General features: G+C 42.6%; 1 protein-coding gene across 1 annotated transcript in view; it reads left to right on the forward strand.

Annotated features, from left to right (window-relative positions):
- The window catches only part of LOC122787868 (histone-lysine N-methyltransferase, H3 lysine-79 specific-like), a 2114473-nt gene that overhangs the window by 650281 nt on the left and 1450470 nt on the right, over positions 1-13722 (forward strand). Inside the window, exon 8 of the mRNA XM_044054784.1 lies at positions 13308-13363. Within this exon, the coding sequence (XP_043910719.1) occupies positions 13308-13363 (56 nt within the window). The remainder of the gene's footprint in view (positions 1-13307; positions 13364-13722) is intronic.

Genomic DNA, 13722 nt, shown 5'->3' on the forward strand with positions numbered 1-13722 from the left:
AACAACCTACTAGGAAACTCTACAGAAGTAAATGGAAAAAGTATTTGTTGGGCAGAACAAAGTCAGATAGAACCCTTCTTGGCACCAGTTCAATCTGTTCTAGAATTTTTAGCAATTTTATTTAATGAGGATGCTAGTTCATCAGCTATTTAAGTTCAAGCCATAATGTCTAACTTTCATGTGTGATTCCAAAATTCTTCACTTGCTTCCTCTAAATTGTGTAAGGCCTTTTTGAAAGGCACTGTTCTGCTAAGACACCCTTTTAAGGACCCCATGCCACCATGGGATTTAAATTTGGTACTGAAAGCCTTGATTCGTTCTCCCTTTGAGCCTGCAGCTAAATGTCATCTGACATTTTTCACCTGGAAAACTGTCTTTTGGCTGCAATTACATCTGCTAGAAGGATTTCAGAGATTTAAGCATAATCTTATAAGCCTCCATATTTGATTTTTCATAAGGTTAGGGTTATTTTATGTACCAGTGATTCCTTCCTTCCTAAGGTCCATTAATTTGCCAGTAGTCTTTTCAAAATTTAAAAATAAAGGAGATACATGCTGCATTACTGGATGTTCATAGACAATTAGGTTTATGTCTACACAGAAAAAAGAAAGGTTAGAAAGACAGATTAGCTATTTCCTTTGCACATAATAAATTGAGCGGCGAATCAGTTACACAGGTAACTCTGGCTAGATATAATAAATTGAATCTCCCCTTACCAAAACCATTTAAAGGCTCATTCAACCAAATTTTTGGCAACTTCTATTGTATTCCAGTCTAGAACTTCAGTGGACGATATATGTGCAGATGCAACGTGGTCTGATCCTCATATCTTTGTGTTAGTCATTACAAACTAGATTTGGTCAACCATACACAGAAATATCCTTCCTTAGAATCCTCACAGGAATTTAGGTAGTGGGAGGACTCTTTCCCATTAGTTGAGGAATGAATGAAAATAGACAACATCAGATAAGAATGTATGTACTTAACATAACGTTCCATCTGTGTTGTCCATTTTCATTCTTAGTCAACTCCCCACCCACCATCCCCCGCCATGCTTCATGGCTGAATTCTGGAGGAATGAGACACATGAAGGTCACCTCAGTCCTTTGTACTGAACTCCAATTATGGCATTTCTCTTACAGTTTTCCTGTCAAGCTGCAAACAAGATCTGAGAGATGTTAGGGGTGGTGCATTATGGGTAGGGAATGAACAGCTCGAGAGTTTGTTGGAGGCCATGAGCTAATAAAACTGCTGAGTTGGATCCGAGGATTGGATCAGATTCCATTAGTTCAGGAAGGATGAAAATGGACAACGCAGATAGAACATTATCGTAAGTACAGAACTTTTTTTTTTGTTTACTGTATGCTGAGCACTCCCAACTACTTCTGATTTCAAGTCATCCAGCCCCGCAATTCTGCTCATGTATTAGTGTGTGGGAGGGGGGTGCAGTTCTGTAGTGGGCTGAAATGTTTTTCTGAAGTCTGCAGCAGATTTTATAACAAAGTAACCAGAATGCATTGGAGTCAGTCACTCACTCAGATAAATAAGTAAATAAATGCAGCTATATTCAAGTGAAATGTAACAAAGGTAAGATGGAACAGAATAGAATTCTTTGTTTGGTGTATTGTGCTTAGCATGCAGTGTAATAAAACTGATGTAAAACTAAAATCCTTGTCTACCAGTGGATTTTAGGGAGATGACTGTGTGGATAACCTCAGTGACAGACCTACTGATGTTCTTCATCTCACATTGCTGCAGTCCTAACACTATATCCTCAGTCTTTTTGCCGCATGGTCCGGATGCAGAGCAGTGCAAGTGCCGCTACTTCGGCGTTCTGAAATTTTTTCGATTTTCAGACCGAAGTCAGAGTTAGTTACTCCCGTTGGGAAATTTTTTGGTTTTCTTGCCTCAGTGGGGATGTCAGAAAAAGTGAATAACTGTATTGATTACCATAATTTGTGTATACCTTGTTTGGGACCTGAGCACGACGTTAGTTGTCGGTGTGCTTGTAGGTTTAATATGCTCCGGCCTTCTTCTTCAAAGAAGCGCAAGGACAAGGCAGTTAAACCTAGGTTAGAGGAGTCGTCCGAACGGACGCCCGTTCTTAGAGACCGCCTGTGGAACCGGTGTTTCCGGGGAGGGAGCCTCTATGGAGTCCCAGGAGAGACTGTTTTACAGGATGTGGCCTCCCAGGAGGAGGCTTCTCCTAGAGGCAGGTCTAGTTTTGCTTCTGTGGGTGTCCTCCTAGTTCTTCAGGTTCTGTGCCCAAAAGCACATGTTTAAATGGCAGAAGATTTAATTACTTTAATTAGAGGCTCTATGCCTCCTCCTGATAAGAGGCCTAGGATGGAACCGAAGACTTGCAGGAGTATTCTCATTATTCTGATTCTGATGTGGATGATTCTACTCCTTCTGCTTCTCCTCCTGAGGATTTTTTTTTTTTCAGAGACTGCACTCCCCAGAGAGCATTTTAAATGGGAAGGTCAGGATTTCTCTGATTCCAGGAAAAGGCTTAGGGAATTTTTTTTTTTTTACCCATAGGCCTTTGTTATACCTCCTGTTCTGAATGTAGTGGAAGATGTGTTTGCATCCTGATTCTTTGCCTCCTGCTCTGTTAAACGGATAGGTATTACAGGGTGCCTGAAGCTCATAAGTATCTTTTAAGAGTCCTAAGATAAAGAGGCCAGGGCCTTGGATAGATGGGGAAAGAAAGTTTATACTTCTTCAAATTATCTCCTTTCACAGTTGAAATCTGAAGGTATTGATTGTAAAGAGTTACAAGATTTAGTGCATGTTTCTGAACATGCCTGGCTGAGGGATCAAACTAGGATTTTGGATGCTTGCAATCTGATGTCTTGTTTGGTTCTCCTGTTGAGGCAGTTTTAAAGAAAATGGAAGACAAGGCTAAGTCTATGCAGACTGTTAAAGATTTTTGCAGGTTCAGCCTCCAAAGTTTAGTAGAAATTGGCCTACTAAAGGGTGGACGATCCTTTCTTTGATTCCCAGTCTTTCAAAGAAAATTGGAGTTTGATTACCCAAGACAAATGGGTACTGGATATCATACATCACGGTTACAGGTTTTATTTCCATACCTTGCCTCCTTTCAAAGGCATGCCAGACATTCCTCCTCAACAAAAATAGAGGCTCACAAGCAAATTTCTTTATTCTCACTGTTCCTTGTACCTTATCTATCCTCAACACTTATCTGGACATTCCCAAGTTCAAAATGTTGACGTTACAACAGCTTTTACCTCTACTGGGCAAGGATCACTGGATGGTAACGGACTTCTCACTATCAGTTCTCTGCATTGTTACAAAAGTTCTGGCTCCAGTGATAGCATTCTTCAGGCTGAAAGGAATACAAATCTATCCTTATTTGACCCGATTGCCTGATACTGCAAGGAGGAAGAGAGAGCTTTCTGCTATTTTGGAGTATTGTAGTATGCTAAGATGCCTGTGGGTTCTCTGTGAACGAAATAAAGTCCAGTCTAGTACCCTCTCAAGACATGTGCTTTCTGGGAGTAAGACTGAACAGCATCCCAGATGGCCTTTCTCCATCATCTATCTCTTCAGTCCGGGCTGACTGCAAGGACAGTCCTTCAAGCCTTAGCCAAACTGCATATGAGGAAGTTGCAATGGTATCTCAAAATGTATGGACACAGCACTGCCAACATCTGGACACTGTCATTCAAATAATACCTTGCATTCAAAAGGAATTTTTGTGGTGGGCTCAGGAATGTCACCAAATTTTAACGACAGATGCCTCAGACAAAGCTTGGGGAGCTCATCTAAATGGAAAGTGGATACAAGACAAGTGGCCTGTCAGACTACAGCATCTACATATCAACTTGAAGGAGATGTTAGCTGTCCAGTTTGCATTAATAGCTTTCAAGGATTTACTTCTTCCAGGGCAGGTGTTGATTCTAACAGACAACACAACTGTCCTGTGGTACATCAACAAAAAGGGGGGAACACATTCTTATCCTCTATGCAGGCAAGCAATGATTTTGTGGGAGACTGCTCTCAGTTTACAACTAAGTCTTCAGGGGTTTCTTTCGAGCAGGCACAGAACGACAAATCATGGATCCCCATGAGTGGAAACTGGATCTTCATGTATTTCAGAAATTGACAGTGTCCTGGGAACCTCAGACCTAGATCTCACTAAACCACCAGCTGCCAAAGTTTTTGCGCACAGCGTTTCATCCCACAGCTTGGAAAGTGGATGCTCTTTCTTTCAGTTGGACAAATCTTCCCACCTCTGCCTCTCCTCCCAAAGGTACTTGAAGGTCAGACAGGACAAGCCAAGGATGATTTTGATAGCTCCAGATAGCCTCCATGGCCTTTGCCTTTGATTCCTCATCTGTTGTCCCAGGAGGACAGTCATTTGCTCAATGTCAAGCTTCACTCTCTTCACCTAACAGCATGGCATATTCTGTTTTAAACCATAAAGGGTCTCAACTTCCACAACAAGTTTTGAATGAGTGCAGCTAAGGATTTGGATGTTTCTGACCTGATTTAAGTGTGGCTCTTCAATATCTGAGTTATTGGACAAAGGTTTGTCCTTCTCTTCTATTCAAGCAATTTCTTAGAGGGGCAAAGAATATAAGACCCCCAATGAGCTCCCCTACTCTTGGGATCTCAATTTTGTGTTGGAGTTACTCTCTCTACAACCTTTTGAGCCAGCAGCTACTGCTCAATTCAAATATTTGTCATGGAAGACTGCCTCTGCAAGAAGGGTTTTGAATTTTGCCCCCTTGTGGCAGTTGAGCCTTTCTTAATTTTCCATAAACCAAATTATTCATTTGCCTACTTTTTATGCAAATCCCAAAACTAAAGGGGAAAAGATTTTGATTATTTGGACAGAACTAAAGGGTTCAGACAAGATTAGGCCCATTCCACACTAGCTACTGCCACTTCAACAGCTTTTTTTTGGGGGGTGGGTGGCTATATTTATTTTTGGCAGCCACTTGGAGTTCAGTGCATACCTTCTCTAGGCATTACCACCTTCCTCTGTACTCTAAATCCAGGGCTGGTTTTGCCATCTGCTGTGTTGCAGGGCATTGGCAGCCCCTGCTTCATATAGTTTTAGAGCCATCCCCTTACCTCTGCTTTGGATTCTACCAAGTGTTAGGACTGCAGCAATGTGAGATGAAGAACATATTTGAGGTGGTTGTGTGGCCTGGGTTATCCTCTCTGAGGGTATATATTATATATATATATATTGTTATTGTTTGTGTTAGGCTGGTTTGTTGTTTAGTTGTTGTTTGACCTTTCTTTTAGGTCTTTCTGACATCTGGGCAGAGAAAAGATGAGGATAGAACATCTACATTTATGGTAGGTACAAAACTGTACTTTTGTTATACTGCAGGAAATTAGTGCTGAAAAGAAAACATTTGTATCTGAAAATTAAGCTGCAGTAAAGTGATCATTCCGTAGCAGACAGTTGTTTGCTACAGTGTGATAAGTCCACAGAAGAACACTTCAGTTTGCCTTCTGTCCATACCTCTCAGCTGTTTTTGATTTTGCCTCATAGATTTGCCGTCTCTCGTAAAGGTTTTGAATTTCTGGTAAATCACTGAGAATTAGTCAGTAATGCCAGACAAGAGTTTCATGGTTCCTGCTGTTCAGAAAATGCATGCTAATGCAAAACCTGTTCTATTAACTTTATAAATGAATTCGAGGCATATTTAAAACTGTCCCTGATTTGATTCTTTGTTCACCCATTATTTTTGGATTTGTCCTGATTTCTTAATCAAAGAAGTTGACAGGTATGCTGCTGTCTGTTCAACAGTGCTAAGTGTTTTTACCAACTTTCAAAGCCGGTGAAACACTACAATCTTATGGTTTCCCTTTCTTTTCTTCTTTATTCCCCCAAATAACTGATACTGTGGACAAATCCAGAATTTATGTGTTTCACACACGTAGTTTTCTCCCTAAAAGGGATCAATCAATTAGTCACCCCATTAGTAGACAACATTTTATTTTATATCTGTTTTATTACACCGTTTGTGAAGCATTATACACCATGCTAAGAATCTTATCCTGTTCCATTGTACTTTTGTTACCTTTCACGTGAATACGGGTGCATTTATTCAGTTATTTATTTTGATTTTATTATCTGACTGAGTGACTGACAGTGCCGCATTCAGGCTACTTTGTAATAAAATCTGCTGCAGACTACAGAACGCATGCCAGTCCATTATAGAGCTGTTTCTCTCCCCTCTAATATATCATCAGAAGGTGGGGCCAGATGACATAGAATCAGGAAGTAATTGGACAGTTGCTTGGCATACAGTACACAGAAAAAACAGTTTATTAAAGTTGATAAGTATGCATCCACTGAAGTAACTAAAGTAAAAACTACTCATTTTAGAATAAGAAAGCACACTTTGAGTTGAGGGCATAATTATAACAAAAAGAAACTGTAAAAAACTTTGCAATTGATCTTTAACTAGGATATGAACAGTTAACTGGAGTACAAAGCCCTTCTCATTACCTCAGATCTTGTTTGCCGCATAGAAATTTGGACACATCTGCCAAAGCTCTCAGCTAAGTGCTTAAAATTTGAACTTGTGGTCATTGTTTTTGAGTATCTTTGATTGACTCTTTATTTCTCTTTCTGATTAGTGTTGTTAACTAGTTTTTCAAGTGAGTGAGTGATTTTTGGATCTTTCTACCTACACCCTTTTACCTTACTGTAGTTCTCTTCTCATTGTTAATGGGCCTCTTCTTCTGTCTTACCATTGGTAATCTGTAATACCATTGTTGGTATTTTTCCTGTACTTTCTGTCCGTTATTTACCTGTTTGGTATTTTTTTCTATACCATAGTTGGTGTATCCCTTAAAAAAAAAATCTTTCGATAACTCTCTTTTCCTCCCTTTCTTTGTGCTAGTGTGTGTGTGTGTGTGTGTGTGTGTGTGTGTGTGTGTGTGTGTGTGTGTGTGTGTGTGTGTGTGTGTGTGTGTGTGTGTGTGTGTCTAGTGTCACTAACTAGATACATGACAGAGAAACAAAAAGGGACATCTGGGTTTCAGTGCAAGGACTATGGCAGAAAGATGCCCAATTCTGATGGGCATATTTCTTGCATGTACTGTCTGGGTGTACCTCATTTGGAAATACCTTGTAACATATGTAAGGGCTTTAGCATCTGAACTCTTGCAGAGAGACTGAATAATTTGATTTTGAAAGGCTTGTTCGTGTCCTTTTGGTGAAACCCTGTCTGAGGCAGAGACTACAAAATCTCCTAAGCCTTACTCGAAGAAACAGAGCCATTCGGTGCCATAGTCCCCAAAGGTACATGAAACAAAATCTCAGAAACCTCAGGTTCTGACAGTCTCTTCAGAACCGAAGGCCAAGGTACCAAAAGTGTCATTATCACCACCGGCACTGAAGAAAACACAATCAACATCGGTGCCATCAGGTACTGAACCGACTCAAACCACTTCAGCACCAACCACTGCTTCAGCACAGACAACCTCTCTGGCACCAACTATAGCTGCATCTTCTCATTTGGTTCCACCTTTTCCTACCATTCAACAGCCCATGGTGCCGGATTATCCTGGATTAAATATTCCTCTTCAATAGACCTATTTCTGGGTCAGCAACCTAGCCCATTTCTGGAGAGACCTGACTCCGCTTTCGAGAATGTCAATCTGTTCCTCCAGGAGTCTCTCAGAATTGGACATGGTCAGATTAGTGGACCAGTTTTTAGCAACCAGAGGCCTTCCTGCACCCTCAGAAACCTCCCTTCCATTTAGAGATGAGGCTTACTCTCCCAGGACTTCTCCGATTTTTCTTCCTTGAATCTCCTTCCAGGTTTTGGAGCCCCTTTCTTCGACGCTCCCGATGCCAGCTACCTTGGTGCCGATGGTGGATCTCACCTCAGCACCGGAGTCTATTCTATGGTCTTTGGCTCCTTCTGAACCATTGCACCCCCGAGACCGAGGTTTGGCTGTCAGTTCTGAGATCCTTGGACCGGTTCCGGTTGTTATTATTGTGCTGTCTGTGGCTTTTGGGACCATGGCAGTTTCAAGCCCTCTCTCTGCTCCTACTCTGGTTGATGGCTCATCAGAGCGGGGTGTGACCCCGATTCTGAGGTTATTTTTCTCCGTTCCAGGCTCCCATCCCTCTTCGCGGGCATGCCTTCCAAATTATGGAAAGAGCCTTGGCCTCTGCAAGTTCCCAGTTGGTTCCATCCTCATTGGGGTGCCATACTTTTATTTCCTCTGGTTCGTAGCTGTCACAGTCTGCTACGTCTGGACAGCGGGCATAAGAGCTGCAAGATAACCCAGGTCAGGGTACTCCCACTTTGGAGCTCTACTCAGAACTACCCCTTGAGGAGCCACCCCATAATAGGACATGCAGGAGGAAGCACCTAGATTCTCCAGCAGGATCAATCACTGAAGACACAGATTACGGTGAAAGGGAAGGGCCCCCCACGATCACCCCCTGAAGATGTATCCTTTGGTGACATCCTGGAAATATTAAAGCAGTGGGACGATTGGAAGCCCTCCAACCCATCCTCTGAGGAATCTGTTTTTTTGCAAGCTTTTTGTGCCCGCCCATGTACTTTTTGGGTGACCCTGCCCACTGACAACCTAGTCAAATTGATCAATCAGTGAGCATGGAGGGCTTCTGACTCTATAGACCCTATTCCCCCAGAGACTGGATAGGATTCTGTCAGCCCCAGAAGATCAGCCCCATTGGTCTAAAAGTCTAGCAGTGGATGCCATGGTGGTGGCGGCCACTACAAAAAAGTAACTTGTGGAAGAGAGTTTAACTGTCCATCCTCCTAACCGAAAGTCCCGGACATTGGACAGATTTGGGAAAGTGGGTCTTTGCTTCGACATTTGCTATTTGGTCCTTGAACTTTTTGGCACACTTCACTAGACTCCAAAGGGATCTGATAACTGAGCTTTCAGACACCCTAGCAGGAGCAGTGTCTAATGAGGTTTGAGAAAAGGTTGCTTCTCAGCTTGCCACCCTGGAGTTGATCTCAAATTCGTCCATGCGGCTTATTGCACATAGAGCTGAGGGGACATCTAGAACAGTGGGTACAGGCGTTGCCATTAGGCACCACGCTTGGATGCACAGGTGTGATTTCCTGGAGCCCTTTAAGTCTTCCTTTATCAATGCTCCTGTCGATGGTACTTCATTATTTGGCCCAAAAGTTAGAGATACACTAGCCAGGTGTGAAAATGACGGAAAGACCCTTTCTGCTGTGGGCGTGCATTTTTCCACTCCACAACGACCTTACTGCAGGAATCCAAAGAGTGGTAAAGAAGAACAAAGGGCCTTTTCGAGACACACATGGTGAGTATTCCCACCAGGGCAGAGGGGGGAAACTCTTCTGGAAGACACCCCTCCCATGGCAGGGGGGGGTCCGTGTAACCAGGGCTCCAGAGATTCCTTTTCTTGACCACCCTATCAGCACTCCTGAACGGAGGCCAGATTGCTTACCTCTGGAAGCAGTAGGGGGAAATTTTTCTCTGCACCATTCAGCCTGGCTCACAATAACATCAGATTCTTGGGTGCAGGAAAATAATCACCAGAGGGATACCACATTCCCTTCAATCTTTTCCCAAAACCCCAAAAGCAAATCCCCGATGTTCCACACAATCAAAGAGATCTAGCAGCAGTCAAAACTCTAAAATTGCTTCAAAAACGAGTCCTCCAAGTGGTCCCACCAGACCAAAGAGGATCAGGATTCTACTCAAGATTCTTTTTAGTGCCAAAAAAGACAGGGGACTGGAGACCAATCTTGGATCTCAGCCTGTTGAACAAATTTGTGCAACAGACAAAATTCCAGATGGTCACGGTTAAGTCTATCCTTCCCTTTCTAGAGGAGGATGATTAGATGTGCTCTTTAGATCTTCAGGATGCATATTACCACAAAAAGATGGATAAGCACTCCAGAAGTCGTCTCCCCTTCTGGCTAGGAGCCAGTCATTACCAGTTTTGAGCGCTGCCCTTCGGCCTCAGTGTAGCCCCCAAGGTATTCACCAAATGCATGGCAGCCATAGCAGTTCATTTGAAACTACAGGGATTCCGTGTCTTTCCATATCTGGATGACTGGCTCCTCACCTCCCCCTCCAGGCATTTACTGCTTTACGCCATAGACTTCATTCTACATCTTGCCGAAACATTAGGCATTTCAGTCAACAAAGAAAAATCACAACAGTCTCCCACACAGGATCTGGAATTCATCGGAGCAAGACTAAATACAACATCCTGTGTGGCCTCCCTTCCTCATCACAGGTTGTTAAAGCTAAGATTGCAACTACAAATGATCCTCTCCCAAGACAAAGTTCCTGTTTATCTGGTACTACAAGTTCTTGGATCCATGGCAGCAACAATAACATTAGTTCCCGTAGTGAGGTATCACATGAGGGTGCTACAATGGCTCTTGGCGTCACAATGGTCACTTCTAATGCACCCCATGTCCTGTCCAGTCTTGATAACAAATCGCTGCAAAAAAGATTTATCTTGGTGGATGAAGCCAGAAGAGAGTTTATGGAGTCATCCCTTTTTCCCCTCTTAGCCCAAAGCCGTAGTGAACACGGACGCTTCCCAGATAGGGCGGGGAGGGGGGCATTTTCTGGGAAAGACTGTCCAAGGCACTTGGTCCCCACAAGAGGCCAATTTGCACATCAGTGTCCTGGAACTGAGGACAGTGCTTTTAGCATTGCAAGCATTTTGGTCTGTTCTTCCTTCAGGAATAATTGCAATCCAATCAGACAATTGCAATCCAATCAGACAACATGTCTGTAGTCTGAGATATCAACAAACAGGGGGGAACCAGATCCTGCCCTCTGTGTTGGGAAACCCTAAGAGTTTGGCAATGGGCAATCGCCTCCAACTGCTTTCTGATAACTCCGTGATTCCGGACAAACTGAGCAGGTGTATCCTCCTGCCTCACGAGTGGTCTCTCAATCCTAGTGTAGAGACGTAAATCTTTCATCGATGGCATCAGCCTTGCTGCGACCTGTTCGTCTCTCCCATAAACTTGAAATGCAGCAGCTACTTTGCCTTAATCCCCCCTCACGGGGAGTCCCTGAGATGTGCACTTTTTCTCATTTGGCCCCTGGGACTTCTGCATGCCTTTCACCCAGTTCCACTCATCCCCAGTTTCTGAGGAAAGCCCAATGGTTGAGAAGCAAAGTGATTCTCATTGCTCTTTAGTGGCCCCATCAAGTCTGGTTTATTTTTCTTTTACCTCACCTGGTTCACCGCCCATGGATTGTGGATCCAGCTTCGGACCTAATGTCTCACCCTCAGGCCCTGGTGCATCCCAGTCTTCAAAATACGAAATTGACAGCTTGGTTTCTCCAATTTCAGAAATTGCCAGGCAGAATAACTTGTCTTCTCCAGTGCAAAAGATACTTCTGACTTCCCATAAACTGTCCGCCAGGAAACTTTATCTAAGCAAATGGAAAAGATTTTCAATTTGGGTGTGTACAAACGGCATTGATCCATTTTCGACACCAGTTGATAAGGTACTAGAATACTTAGCCACCTTACTTCAGATGGGAGCCTCTATGTCTACAATTAAGGTACATCTAGCTGCCATTTTGAATTTTAATAACAGTGTTTATCATTCATTGATGTCTCATTGTATATACAAAGTCTTTCTTAAAGAAGCTATGCATTTAAAACCCCCTTTCAAAGATCCGGTAGCCCATGGGATTTGACCTTAGTCTTACAATGTCTAGTTCGACAGCCCTTTGAGCCAGCAGCCACTTGTGGCCTCATATTTTTATCTTGGAAAACAATATTCCTAGCTATAGCTGTCACGTCTGCTAAGAGAATTTCAAGCGTTACAGGCTCTGTGTGTGAATCATCCATGTATCATCTTCCACAAAGAAAGAGTATCACTCAGAACCAATCCCACCTTCCTTCCTAAAGTGGTATCAGTGTCCAATATCAACCAGACCATTGACTTACCAGACTTCTTTCCTAATTTTACAAACTAAGGAAACTACTGCTTGCATCTGTTGGATGTCCACAGACAATTACGTTTTTACTTGGACAGAACAAAATCCTCTAGAAAATCAGATCAACTCTTCCTGTCCTTTTCAGGTACTAGATTAGGCAAATCTGTATCAAAGGTCACCTTGTCAAAATGACTAAGAGACTGCAGTACCTTTATATACAGTCAAAATAAACTCAAACTGTCAACTACAATCAGAGCTCACTCTTCTAGATCGGTTTCCACTTCAGTGGTCTTTCAATCCAGAGCCTCTATGGAAGACATATGTGCAGCTGAAACTTGGACTACCCCACATACATTTATCACTCATTACAAATTTGACATAGTCTCCAGGGGAAGAGCATCCTCTGACTCTCTGGTGCTCATGAATATCCTTCCTTAGAGCCACCCAGGATGTAAAGTCATTGGGGACTCTGTCCCATCTGTCAAGACTGAATGAAGATTGACAGCATCAGATAAAGAAGTTGTGATCTTACTATAACGTTCCATCTGTGTTGATCTTCATTCATTCTTGACATCCTACCCTCCTTGCCCTCTTCTTAAAGGCTCCTGGAGGTACAGATTTAGTACTGGGTAATGATAGGCTTGTTCCTTAGACAGGGCTTCTGTATTTTCTTAACCTTTGGGCAAACTTGATCTGAGGTAATGGGAAGAAGGGCTTTGTGGGTAGAGCCTTAGCGCGAGTGTTTTTGGCTAGCGTAAGCTATGTATAACTGAGGAGTTGGTTCCGAGAGGTCAGAGCAGAACCCCTCTGTCAAGACTGAATGAAGATCGACACCACAGATGGAACGTTATGGTAAGAACATAACTTTTTTATCTCCGCTCTGTGTAGGTATGGAGACTTGCCTGGAGCTAATGATGCTCTTCATATGCTTTCTGGTTTTGAAGACTTTCGTTGAGAATAGTGGGCAATTCCCAGACTCCAACGGTGATGCCTTTATGATGTAGCATATAAAAGTAACCCTCTCTCTAAATTCTGAGGAGCAGCTGTACATACTGAGGAAGATTAAATTGGTGGTTGTAGCCTGAGAAGAGAGGTTAAGTTGGTGCATCAAACTCATGGGGTAAAGACTGTCGTTTCTGCTGTGTTTCACACCTGTAGGCTCAGATAGGAGTGGAAGATTGTTCTGCATTTGTATGCAATTGCACGTATAAATCACAGAATCTTTTGCTTCTTTTTTCGGTGGCTATGTAAGAGTAATCGAGAAAGTTTGAAAACTTTGCATTCCTTTATAATATTCATATAACAGTATGTACTTTGTTCAGTGCAAACCTATTTACTTAAATGGTATTTAAAATGTGTTTTTTTTCTTTTAGCTGGAAAAAGGTGACTTTTTATCAGAGGAGTGGAAAGAGCGAATTGCAAATACAAGGTAATTGACTGTGGTCTGTAGCAGTACTGCCGAGGTGCAGTGTGGTCCTTGCTTTATTTTACTGAAAGTGACAGTTGTGTAAGATTTGTTTTTGCTTTTATTTACTACACGTCTCCCATTGATTACCAAGCCCTTACTTCCTCGTGCTCTGTTGACCAGTTTATTCCTCAGGGCAAAAGACTTTGTCAGTTTGTTCCCTAAAGTGAGAGTTGAGTGATTGTGAGTGAGACACTGTAATATTTGCTTAGGTTTTATTTTTTAAGGCTGTACGTCCCCCTTACATGCTGACATGTGGGGAACAAGCCTTTGTAAGGTACATTTACAGCTCCACATATGACATTTAGCTAAAGCTGCCCTGT

The sequence above is a fragment of the Protopterus annectens genome, chromosome 13.part0, assembly GCF_019279795.1.
Source record: "Protopterus annectens isolate FY-2018-M chromosome 13.part0, PAN1.0, whole genome shotgun sequence".
NCBI lineage: Eukaryota > Metazoa > Chordata > Ceratodontiformes > Protopteridae > Protopterus > Protopterus annectens.